The 13173-nt window shown below is 39.3% G+C and overlaps 1 protein-coding gene across 2 annotated transcripts in view; it reads right to left on the bottom strand.

Moving 5' to 3' along the window:
- glcci1a (glucocorticoid induced 1a) overlaps positions 1-13173 on the bottom strand; it is a 33692-nt gene that overhangs the window by 18212 nt on the left and 2307 nt on the right. For both annotated transcript variants that reach the window (XM_041955227.1, XM_041955228.1), the window contains exon 2: positions 893-1044. In XM_041955227.1, coding sequence (XP_041811161.1) covers positions 893-1044 — 152 coding nt within the window. The remainder of the gene's footprint in view (positions 1-892; positions 1045-13173) is intronic.

Below are 13173 nucleotides of genomic sequence, written 5' to 3'. Positions count from 1 at the left end.
AAATAATAATGTATCATAAAGGTGTAACATTACATATATTGTTCAATACAGGACAAAGGTGCAATTTTGTAACACTAAATTAGGTGCGGGCAACAAGTGAGACAGTGTGCAGTTGATTTCATTACACTATTTTAGCCTCCTGCAACCTGCAAACTTGTGAAATCTGTTTTAAAATGCAATGCATTCCTTTCTCGTGTTTCCCCAATCGTAGAGTAAGGGGGAGGGTTGCTCACCAATCTCACCAACAATCAGTCAACCCACAATCTGGCCCATAGTCTGGGCCACTGTGTCAGACTTTCAAAATCACTGGTTTAGTTTATCTATTTTTAATGTGAGTGCGTTATGTCTGATCTTACAGAAATTCCTCTGGAATAAAAATGGAGCCATGGAGCCATGCTTCTTTTCCAACCTTTCTTGTGTCTTTTGTAAACCTGTATTATATGCATGCCTACAAAGTGACGCAGATCATTTTCTACTCAAAATAACCATTTCAGTTTGTATGAATACATAATCAAACTCTGTGACCTTCGCTTAAATGCACATGCAATTAGGAGAAAGAGCACCTGGCCAACATTCTGAAGTGACACTTCAGTGACAACTGTTTGATACCTACACCACATGTGTTTTGGGCAGAATACTTCACATCTGTGTATCATGTGTAAAATTGACACAAAGCCCTAGTAAATCTGTCCCTCTTTTAAGGTACCAATGTAAAGCCCATGTAATTTGCAAAACAATATATTAGTATAATCCCACAATAAGAGGCCACATACTGCATTAACTATAGTGCAGAAATACCCCTGCCCTCTCATTGTCACCAAAATGCCACACGACTTCATCTCTGTAGGCGACTGGATACAGCGTGACACATTAAGATAAAAGGTGTGCTTACCTGTGTGGACTTGTCTTTCATAAAAGATAGGTAGTGCACATGGGGGTCACGAGGCCACTGCCCAGTGAGGTAGGGCCCAGTGATGGTGCCCAGGGAGGAAGTCCGCCAAATGGCCCCCGAGCTCCGCACCTGCTGTGATTTTGTCCTTTCAACTGCACAGACAAAACGAAAAGAAAGAGAAGCAACAGGGGCTCAATGTAATAGTCACTAGTAGTGACAGAGAATTACCACAAAGTTAAACTGTGTGCAGCTTTTTGCTTTTTTAGCTCACTGTTTGGATGTGTGGTACATTTCTAACAGCCAACAGTCATTTTCTGCAAACAATTGGGTATTACAGGCAGCAGGTAATGGTAGATGTGAGGTAATGGCAGTTGAAACCCACTGTACACTACCTGGCCAGTAACAAACAGCAAGCAAAGCACTAGCTGATGAGTACAGTCGAACATTAAGCTAAGGCACTCCTCCACTGGCTTCAACACTCAGCTGTGGTGGCTGTCATTTGCCCTAAACCTGAAAAAATACCTCACTGAAATAACAACTTCTCACAGACCAGGAACTGGTATAAGGCTTGTGTTTCCACTGACAATGCATCTTTGTGTAAAGTATGTGTTTGTCACTTTCCAAACCAGAAGCAGTAATATTTCCAGCCTGCTTGCCTTCCAACCTTACAAAACTTTTGTCCATCTTTATGAACTCATATCTGTGTCAAGAGTACACATGAAAACTGCACTGCTGAATCATCCAGTGAAATATAAGACGTTTGGACTCATTTATCCAAACTACTACCTACACTCTCAATTCAGTTTTCTGCTGAACTCAAATGTTAGTCTTCTTCTAAACATAATACAGGAAATAGCATTTTTTTATGTGTCTTTGAATTAATATTAAAAATGTTTATTGTAAAGCTTTAATGTCCCAATCAATTTGGCTCGTTTATTACTGCAGAATGCAGATAAGTCCACATTTGATTAGCCATTGTTTGAGAGAATGGAACTGCAATATTTTTGAGCATTCTGGGCCAAAAATGCAAGACCGCTCTTGTACCTTTGGCCGTTTACTGCTTTGTTTTCATTTCTTCCATTTACAGACTCTTGGCATAATCACTACATGCCTAGCTAAGGCAATATACTACAGTATATTGTTCAGTAAAAGTTGGGTTGTTCAGAAATACCATCATGATCCATCATCCTTCGCTGCTATTGTTATGCCTTTCAATCTTTCCACGGTTGCACAGCACATGTCCAGTTTACAATAACTGTGATAGATCCGCCACTTTAAGTAGTCATTTTTGAAGGACAGAGCTCAACAACAGGAACTTCTCATTTTAACTGGTGACCGTCAATTTTGTCAGATGAAATGAGAATTGTTGCCGATTTTTTCCAGCAATAACAAGCTAGCTACTCGAGCTAATGCTAGCTCCATTGCAAGTGAAAATTAGTGAGTGAATGTGAAAAATGAATTCAGGTGCACCAGCGCGAGTGACTCTGAGTTCTAACACCCGGGTTGGAAAAATGCATTCAGTAATTAAGCCGCCAACCCTTTAATCAAAATAACTAAGTACAATTCTAGTCACAGACAGCATCCGCCTCAGAAACATGTGCTTGTCACACTCTCAGGGCAAAAGAATTATGACAACATCTACCAATCCTATGCGTGCTCACACGATGCCTCATCTGGCCAATGTTCCCGTTGTAATCTGGTGCGTTGACTTCTGGTCCAACAATAGATAATCCTATTAAACAAGGCAGAGGTCCGGGTCACTCGCTATAAATCCACAGGATTACAGTACACTCCAGCAACTAAATTAGACCTGGCCATGATCTTCCAAACATGTTAAGTAGCTCAACAAGGTACAAAGGGTTGTATGAGAGGAAGAATATCTCTCTTCCTCACGCAGTTTTTCTTCTCTTACTGTCCAGTAAGGACCTGTACTTTAGTGGATCTACTACGGGTGCTTTCACACCTAAACTGTTTGCCGGGTTAGTGTGGTCCATTTGGGCTGGTGTGGAAGCTGTCAACAGGACCCTGGTGTAGACCAGACAACTGGACTAAGACCACTTGAAAAGGTGGGTCTAAGTGCACTCTGGCGCAATTTGTTTATGATGTGAAAGCAAAATAACCAAACACAGGATTTTGATTTCAACAATTTTCAACAATTTCAAAAGCTACACCATAAATTCGTCTGCTAATCATGAAATCTGTTCAGGAAGCAATCTTATAATTGTTCTATGTAAGCGAGTGATCTGGAACCTTTTTCTGATTGAATCAGATTCAAATACAATTTATTTATATAGCAAACTTCATACAAATTAGGCTCAATATGCTTTACACACAACAAATATTAACAAATAAAATAGAACATGAATGCATATTTATACACATATAAAGTCTAAATGTCATAATCTGCTAGCTAGTCATGGGCCTGAGAGAACGGGTAGGTCTTAGGTTTGCTGTTAAAAGTTGGCACAGTTGTGGTACATCTTATATCATCAGGCAGTCCAAAAAGTGGACCCATACTAATTGAACGTACCATCACCAGATTTACTTCTGATCTGTGTACATTTAGGAGACCGTGTGTCTGATGATCTGAGAGTACTGGTGAGTCTGTAAGCAGGTCAGAAAATTAACTAGACCATTAAGTGTATTAATACACAGTGAGCAATATTTTGAAATCATTTCTGTATTTTGGTGGAAGCAAGTGAAGTCATTACATTTGACTTTTCTTGTCCCAGTGAGTACTCTGGCTTGAGCATTTTGATTGAGATGGAGCTGTCCCACACAGTCCTGAACCAGTTTTTCAGTGTCTGCCTGAGACAACATGGATTTGAGGTTGATTTTTTTTTTTTTTTTTTGAGGAGGTAAAATGTTGTCCTTGTTATAATGTGGCTTGTGAACTTGAGGTCCAAATCCAAGACAACACCCAGATTATTAACAAGCTAACGTGGTTTCAGAGATAGCAAGATCAGTTTGGAGTGAATCTCCTTTCCCTGACCTCCAGCACCTGCCACAATGATCTCAGTCTTCACATTGTTTAACTGCAGAAAGTGTTGGTTCATCCAGTGTCTAATGTCACAAATATATTTGACAAGGTCAAATATACAATCGAGTATCATCAGCATATGAATGGTAAGATATATTATGCTTCTGTATAATGGAACCAAGTGGCAGCATGATTGAACAGTAAGGGCCAAGAACTGAGCCTTGTGGGATCCCACAGCTAATGTTAAACATTTAGATTTAAAGTTGTGGAGAGCCACAGAAAATGTTCTGACTACAGGAAGAGAGCCAGTTACTGACACCAACTGAAATTTCTAGTCTACTGACTCAAATGTTGTTGTTGACGGTGTCAAAGGCTGCTGTCTAGCAATAGTAAAACAGAGGGTTTGTTTGAAGCACTGCTGGTCTTTAGCTGGAGGTTGTCCCAAGCAGAGATGCTTCAGTGCATGTCTCCTCAGAAGGATTATTTCATAATCCTCAGGATGTACACATACACACATTATAGAAATTGAGCAGAGGGAGGTTGTTGTACCTCGGTTTCAGCTTGTTGTGTCTTTGCAGTTCAATTCATTTGTGATGTAGGTTGTCAGGCACAAACAGTGCAGCAAATATGTTCAGCTCTTTTTCTTTACTTTTCATTTCATGAAACCTCTACATGCCTGAAGGAGTTTTGCACCAGCATATTCAGTTATCATAACAGGTTTTTGTTCTTGCAGGGTAGGAAAATGGACATTGAATGCAGGTACATTTGAAAGCAGAAAGCTGAGAAGCTGCTGGAGCTTGAGGTTCAGCTCTGAGATGTCCAACATGAAGGCCAAATCACACACACACTTGCTATCACTGCGTTGCACGACCGGGTTTACCTTCATCTAAATAAATACTTTGAGACACTGACACTTTGGAACCATTTTACTTTGTCCGGTGGTAGCAGCTCCTCAGCAGCAACTCTTCTTTGCAAACTCCCATTCTGAATGAGGTTTCTGCTATGAAAATGAAAATGTATTAATGTGGACATATCCTGTGAGTCAGGACTACAAAAACTACAGAGCTCATACACAGACGAATGCAGGCACACGCGCACACACAACTACTTCTGAACTGCACATCTTTTAAGTCAGAACCTCACCTCTATACATTTGGGATGACTGCTTGAACCGAGGAAACAATATTCTCCGATGCTTTTTAAAACCTGAGCATGGAACAAGCAGTTATGCTGATTGACAACAGGATGAATATACAATAGTATGTTCATACAAGCCTGGGAATTTGTTTAAAACCTATCTGAGCATCTGACCATGTGTGCCTCTTGGCCCACCACACTGATTTTTAGAAAGCCAGGGAGTTCCCAGGTCTCAGCAATTCACTTGGTAAGCCCAAAACTATGGTGTAATTAAAACAACTTACTAACTCCTGCTATAATACCAATGCAGATATTGGTCAAACACTGTCAGAAGGGCTGTAATGTGTGAACTATGTGGACATTTGGATCACCCAGCTACTGTATTTCAAGATCTGCCCAGTAACAACCACAACATTACTGTTGTACTGGATATTGGGATGCCCAGTAATGAGTAATAAAAATGCAGAACTACTGGCTACACAGCATTTCAGCATTTTGTTGTGGAATAAGGTCTATAGTAGATACAAGTATGGACACCTAATGCCTAATCCTGTTGAAAATCAAATTATTTTTAAGATTTCATGAACAATTCTGACCTTGCTGGCTCAGATAAATAGCTCAGACTGAAACAAACCCACTACTTCCTGCCATTTGATGTGTGCTTATGTGACCCCAGTGTGCAATGAGAGCCAAAGTATGCAGCTATCATCACACCACTGAAGAAAAACAGACACCAAGCTTTGGAGTATTGTCCTATACAAGATATTTCTTTAGGAATTTAAGTGATTTTTGGCATACCAAAGAGTTTGCCTTTTATGCACAGGCTATTGACCAGGGGTGGAGAACCTTTGGCAAGACAGCTTGATCTGGCCCATGAGGCATTTCATAAATACAAAAAAGCAACTACTTTTATCAGCAATTTAAGACAATAACATACAACTAACACTCTTCCGAGTGGTCCGAAGTGGTGCAACACACATGTAGTGGTTGACATTACGCCAATGCATTAAGGCGACTGTCAACAAAACATACGTAGATGCAGGGTGTCCTGCTTTCCAAGAGAAATGGACAAACAATTATTTTTTTTGTTTAAGTAAAAGGTAAACCAGTGTGCTAAAGTTAGTTTGTGGGGACGCACTCACAGTGATGAAAAAGACTGAAGTGAGTCTCATAACAGACTGAAACATGCTAAACTGGCTGAGCTGCAAGGACAACAGGGCTCTCAACAAATCTTCTAATTTCAAATTTATGTTTGAGATTGAGAAAATTAATATTCAATTGTGGGGGGAAAAAAAGATCACCGCTGTAGTGGATCTGCTAAATTTTAATTTAATTTAATTTAATAAAATGGCTCCAGTCATAATGTCAGGTGAAAATAATTCTTAAGTTAGATGTGAAAATATTAAAGTTCTAAATTAAAAATATTGCAGCAAAGATAGCAATGACAGTTTTTTTCCAATATCATGCAGCCCAAGTTTGAAGGGATAACACATCACAGGATAGTTAAGAAGTTTATCATAGAATGTTATTGGTAAACACATCTCCAGCTTTATAGGTCAGATATACCAAAATACTGTAGCAATATGCCACATACTGAAACTGCAAATATTTTTGTAAGAATCATGGACAAGAACATTATTTGGAACAAACAACCAACTGCTGCTTAGCTGACATCTACCACTGTGACGTGCAGTCATTGTTAAAACCCTGTGGTGACATCTGTGGTTACAGGTCATACTGATGCAAGAACTAAACAAGCACAAGGACAAATTATTGAACTCAGACAATGGTCAAAATAGCAATCCACAGATATCCCTGCCCTTAACAAGCCATGTCAAGTGCACTTCAAACACAAAACCAAAGACAAGCTCAGCTAGACAATAATAAGTGTTAAAGCGGGTTTAGCTGTCCTATCAAATCAGCCCATTCATCAAAACCACAGCCTTTGTTTTACATCTTGTAATCACTGGTCAAGTATCATAATCAAACACTGTATACAACGTGACACTCAGCAGCTAAGTAGCTAAGTTCTGCACGCAAAAAGCAAAGCAAAAAAAGGGCAGGACAGTCCACCCACAACATTTATGAAACAGAACCACATATACTCCAAAACTCAGAGTATTAAACCGGATACTTTTTTCAACTATGTCAACACATTGGTAAAGGTAAATAACTATTTTTGTGAATGTAGCGACAAGTTCCCTGATCAGTCTGCACCTGTGGAGGACCACCACAGCTTCAACTGAGCAACTCTGACAAAAAGGTTCAGACCTCACGTTCAGTGTGAAAACAGGAAACTTTGGTTCAGAAAGTATGCTACTCTAAGTCTACAGCGGAAACCCCAGCGTTCGCCTACAATGTGCACAACAGATGTAGTAAATGGCACACAAGCTGCACATATATAGTGCTTTTCTACCTCAACATTAGTTTTTTTTTTCTCAAATAAGAAATCCTGTTTCTCTCATATAGACTTTACTTGGGCGACCGCTCAGGAAAACGGCCGCAATAGTATACAATTTTTTTATTTTTATACCCATCAGAGAGAACAATGGCATCTCTGATCAGTTAACTGGTGGACAAACTCGCTCTGACCATCCCATGACCATTGCATGTGCTCTGCAGAGAAGCAGAGAGCTAGACGATGTTTTTTGGTATACATTCCTTCTGTAAATGCATGATAGTGATGCGACCTCTCCGGTTGAACGCTTACTTCTGTGGTTGTTTCATAAAAGCTTATAAGTGCATCCGATGGTGCTGATGTCATTCGGTACATTGGTTTTGATCATTTCAACAGGCTACATCATTAACTGCATCCCTCCTCCTCCACACCTGCTGCTGTGAAAATGTGTGTGAAATGTAAATAAAAAGAGAAAGCAGTCATCTGCAAATGAGCTGGGTTTACAGACAACGGTTTTATTAAGTGTTCTCACGCCCATGTATTAACATCCTCTCTACAAACATGTGTTCACAAAGTGGTGAACCTCGTCCATCATCGCTTGTGAACGACTGAGCCTTCCCAGGATGCTCCTTTCATACCCAATCATGATACTATCACCGGCACTTGTTGCTCTTGTCCCAACTTGTTTGAAATGTGTTGCTGGCATGAAATAAAAATGTAAACAAAACAAAACAAACAAAAAAAAAAAACATAAAACATGTTGGTAATTCAAAACAAAAACAAAAAGAAGATTCAGGTAGAAATAAAAACCTACTTAAATGTATTCAAAACTCTATCACTCAATTCCAGTAGCACCTACAGTGATTTGTGATATAAGGCTAACTTCATGTAAAAATGAGCAGCAAAAATGGTTTCTGCTGCCTGGTCGGAATAAACACAGCCTCAGCTGCCCCACTCCTCCAGGCCCAGCACCAACAGGTCCATTTGGAGACAAGAGATGACCAAATAGTTGCAAAAGCGAAAAACTGACAAGTATCTGGGAAAAACTGCACAGTGACTGCAACCTCAAGCTGGTTGTTAATGTATCACAGCGAATGGAAACTATAGTTTAAAATTTACACCTGAAATGTCACTTTCAAATTAGAAAAAGAGTTAAAATATAGTGGTTACAATTTCCCACAGCAGCCACTTTGTGTTACTTAAGAGTGATCTTTTGCCATGCTTCCAGTGTGAGCCACGGCTCGACTTGACTCGACATTACTCACTTTTGGTACCAGGTACTTCTCTCTACTCTACTGCCCACTGTAGATAGTGCCCCCTCAATGTAGGCAGGATCTTTGGCGGATCCACAGTGTCGCCCCCCTGAAACTGCCTGACATCATCATAATAACCACCTTCACTTCACGCAGTTGAGAAACAACACATGGAAGCTTTATTTTGGTCTTGAGAAGCTGCAGCCTGTATTCGCTGACTCACTGGAACCTACACTGTACATTTACTGCTTAACTGACAACTTCCCAGCCGACATTTTCCTCTGTTCTGTTCTGTTCGTATTCACCGTCACTCTGCTGCTTGCTCTCTCTCACTCGCTACAGACACACACCTTTCACACTGCCCTATTCCTTAAAGGAGCTGCACTACTCTCACACACAGAGGACATCGAAAGGATAGTGTTCTTGCTACAGCTGCCCTTTGTTAACTGACTACAACATGGTTTTGGGGGCTTCACTCTGGATTGAGTGAATAAAAAAAACATTCCGGTTGCTATTGATGGCATCTTAGCTATTTAAAAATGCAAAGTCTGTACAGGATGCTGCTTGTTGAATGAGTGATGGTTCTAGTGAGAATTCTCTCCAACCAATCAGAGCAATGCAGTGTTTTCATGTTACCTTTTAGTATCAGCTCAGCTTGTTTGGAACCTCGACTGAGGCTATATTAAAACCAGCACTGGGTACCAGGTACTATTCACATTGGAAAATCTAAAAAAGAGTGAGTCAGCTGTGCCCTATCAGACACTGGAGACACAGCTTTAGTGGGCTTTCAAGGAAACAGGCCTTGGGGATTCTAATAAAGGATTTCCTGCGTAATATTTATTTCCAGAAATTATTCAATGCAGATACAGTCGATGCTGACCAATTCTGAACGACTCTGGTAGCAGTATTTCCAGTGAATCAGCAGAGCTACAGGCTTCGTGTGACTTCGTGTACAGGTGCTGTGTAACATACAGTTGCTCAGAGCTTGTCCAGCCTCTGAGCTAATTCTCACATTTGGTTGATGCTGAAAATCTTTGTTGAATAACAAGGTCATCCAGCATGACTTTGAGTCATATGACCATCTCAAACCACAGAGAAACACTAGGGGCTCATACATTATTCAGAAGGCTCTACTTAAAGGACCACTTCACGGGTTTTGCACCCCAAGTCTGTCACTGTATGTCACAAAATATGACATCGTCTTTCTGTGGTTTTCTAACCTCTACACAAAGGTGGGCTGATTTAAAGCATACATATACTAAATCTACATGCAAATCATTTTTCTTTTTTTTCTTTTACACACCTCCTAACAGGTAACGTTGCTCTGGATATTATCGGGTATGTATTACAGTAGAAGAAAAAATCCAGTCATACCAGCATTTAAAACAGCAAGATTTCACAGCTAAATTAATTTCTGTGAAAGTAATCACAGATTGACTTGCAGAGGGAAATTAAATCAGCATGACTCTTTAATCTCCAGTTCAACTTGAGTAAACTATGGTAAGAAAATCTGCCTGTTTTGACCCAATAGCAAACAGCAACTGACAGTTAGCAAGCTTACTAGCCAGGAGAGCTGTGATGATTGACTAGAACTACCTCCTTCCAAACTTGCTAATGTACTAGATGTTAGCTTGCCAGCTGCAGTAGTTCCCCAACTAGTGTGTAGGTCAGTATGTCACCAAGCTTCAAACACATTTTATTTTGCGGGGAGGTGCAGATTACTCTCTGTTCCACTTTCTGCTGTGAACAGAGCTTTACAGCAGTCAGGCTACCTATGTTGGGCAACACTTAAAAGTTGCAGCTGTGCTTGGTATTTGCATTAGTTTCATTTGAAGCAAATGCTGCACAAAGCTCTAATTCAGAAGGTGTACGGTTAGATTTTGTCTCTTGTGGTGCAAAGTGGTATTACAAGACCGGATGGGCCGGGGTTAGCTGGTTAGCAAGCTTACTTTAGTAGATATCTCTGCAATACATCTTTGACCTACTGTCAGAACTGTTACTTCTTCACATTCTTTTGATAAAGTTAGTTTATTTTAAGTTTTAACATAAAATTCTGGTCATATCTCTACAGCTGACAATAGCCAACAAGAATTAACGTTGAGAGGAAGGGCGTAGTTCTCTTCTTTTGTGTAAAGATTGAGCCAAGTGCAAAAGATTGGGTAGATGACTGGTGCTTCGTATAGCCAATGAATTTTGAAACGAGGAACGAGGGTATGCTGCTTCAGTGGGTAATTTAAAGCCAACTTAAATTCAGTGCAATTAGGGGTATTATACAGGGTTTGAAAAGCTACTTATAGTAAATAGTTTCACTACAAAGATATATAACCTAAATATGAGTAGAAATACCAAAAAGATGATTACAGATGACCTAAATATTGACTGCCCAAATATAAATCTAGATATTTATCTCGATTTATAATAAACTGTCATTTTTTGAGAAAGCCTAGATATACCATCAGAAAACATGTATAAAATAGTCATTTTCTGTGGTACTGTTAGAAATGTTTATTGAACTTGGACTAGGGTAAGGCTTCATGCTTTGGTCCCATTGTGTTTTCTAGCTAATTAGGCCCACATAAAGTCATCTGCAGGCATCTTTTTGCAAAACAAAAAGAAGATTCAGGTAGAAATAAAAACCTACTTAAATGTATTCAAAACTCTATCACTCAATTCCAGTAGCACCTACAGTGATTCTGACAGCTGGGGACAGCAGGAATGGGGAGGGGTTAAAAATCAAGTGATTTTCAAAAAGAAAAAGTCTGAACTGAGTGTGAATAAAAGCTGTAAACTGTTAAAGGATATGAATAATGAAAAATTAACAAATGGGATTTAAATGTGGGAATATAACACTAACAACAACTAATAACTTGAAAACTGTAGGTCACGTATAATCGGACTATTTTAAATCCATGACTTCATTATCTAATATCCAGAACATATTCCTAGCATAGTTTAGTTGCTTCTCTGATGTCCGCCCTCTCTCTCGCTCCTCTCCCAGTTCTGTGAATTCTGTCAGTAAATTTCAACCAAGCCAGAGTTAGAGGTAACTGTTGGAACATTGGACAGACTAACCAAGATGGTTTTGGTGAGTTATATTTTGTTGCTGTCGCGTTTCAAGTGTTTTAAGATGATAAAATGACTGTTTCTGTGAATGGAGTCTGATGCCTTTGGTGAGAGCAATACAATGATTGTTTCTGGTTAAACAAAACGGATCTTACTCTTTAACCAAAAGGTCTATCTCTGCTTTCTATAATGTTGTCAGACACTTAGAATAACAATCTGAGCCTGTCAGTGGCAAAAACAAGCACTTCTGGGACATTGATGGTGGTGGACTGTGTCAGTCACCTGGACACAAAAACATGGGGTCCATAATCAGATAAGTGACCAGTATTTCTACCATTTGTCGAGGACACAGAAATTTTCCACAACACGTGGACCAGCACCAATTAGAAACTCTGCTCATTGATTGACAATGTAATGTAGGTCAAGATAAAAATAGAAAAAATTCAACAACACACTGTAGGACATTATTATTTTGTATATTTGGTAATGTATAGAAATAGATCTTTTAAAAGACATGTTTATGTTGAAATATTATACAAAGGGTATGTCTCTCATTGTATGGGTTTGCCCTCTTTTAGACATAATGTGCAAAAAATAGATATTTGAACTGTTGTGTTTTTTTAGAAGGAATGACTGAACCTCATTTTATACAATCAATGTAAGTGATGTTGCTTTACATGATGCACACATTATGTGACCAATTTTCAATTCTTGTGTTAAAAACAACTTGGTCATAAGCAGTTTTTTATCTAAAATTACAACAAATGTAGCTGACGTATTATCAACTCATTAAGTTGTTATAGCTGACATATTAGCCAACAGTTATCTTTTTACACATACAGCATACACAGAGTAGCATTAGCATTTACTTGGAGCTTTGTTTGTGGCCACCTGATGAAAATAAGTCCAATATTCTCCTCCTATTTCAGTCTTAAATATCTCCTGGGAAAAATATCTGGCCCTTTAGCTGCTAAATGCTCCAGTACATTCATCAGCTGGTCACTAACTTTGTCTGTCTGCTGCTTGATGCTGTGCCAGCAGTGTATAGCGGGTTTATCAGAGCTTTTTTATTATGAAAACTGCTGCCAGTCGCTGTTGGAATCAAGGTTGATGTGAGCATAGTTTGTGGGCCATACAACCAAAACAGTGAGCTAAAAGATGCCAAAACGATCAATAAAGGTGAGAGCAACTGCAGCATTGGTGATAATTCTCTGGGAGTCAGTCACTACAAGGGACACATTTCACATCACACATAGTCATTTTATAATATCTAAATAGATTAAAATGCCCATAGCAGCATTATTATTACGATGATATGAAGCAAGTTAAAAGCCAGTTCACCTGTCTATCTATCTATCCTATGTCAGTGACATAGCCTTCCATCTGGTTCACACAGCCACTGTCATTGTTGAGCAAAGGTCATCAAAATGAAAGTTGGCAATCTCTCTGT

This window comes from Chelmon rostratus, chromosome 16 (genome assembly GCF_017976325.1).
Source record: "Chelmon rostratus isolate fCheRos1 chromosome 16, fCheRos1.pri, whole genome shotgun sequence".
Classification (NCBI taxonomy): domain Eukaryota; kingdom Metazoa; phylum Chordata; class Actinopteri; order Chaetodontiformes; family Chaetodontidae; genus Chelmon; species Chelmon rostratus.
This window is presented reverse-complemented; position numbering and strand designations above follow the sequence as displayed.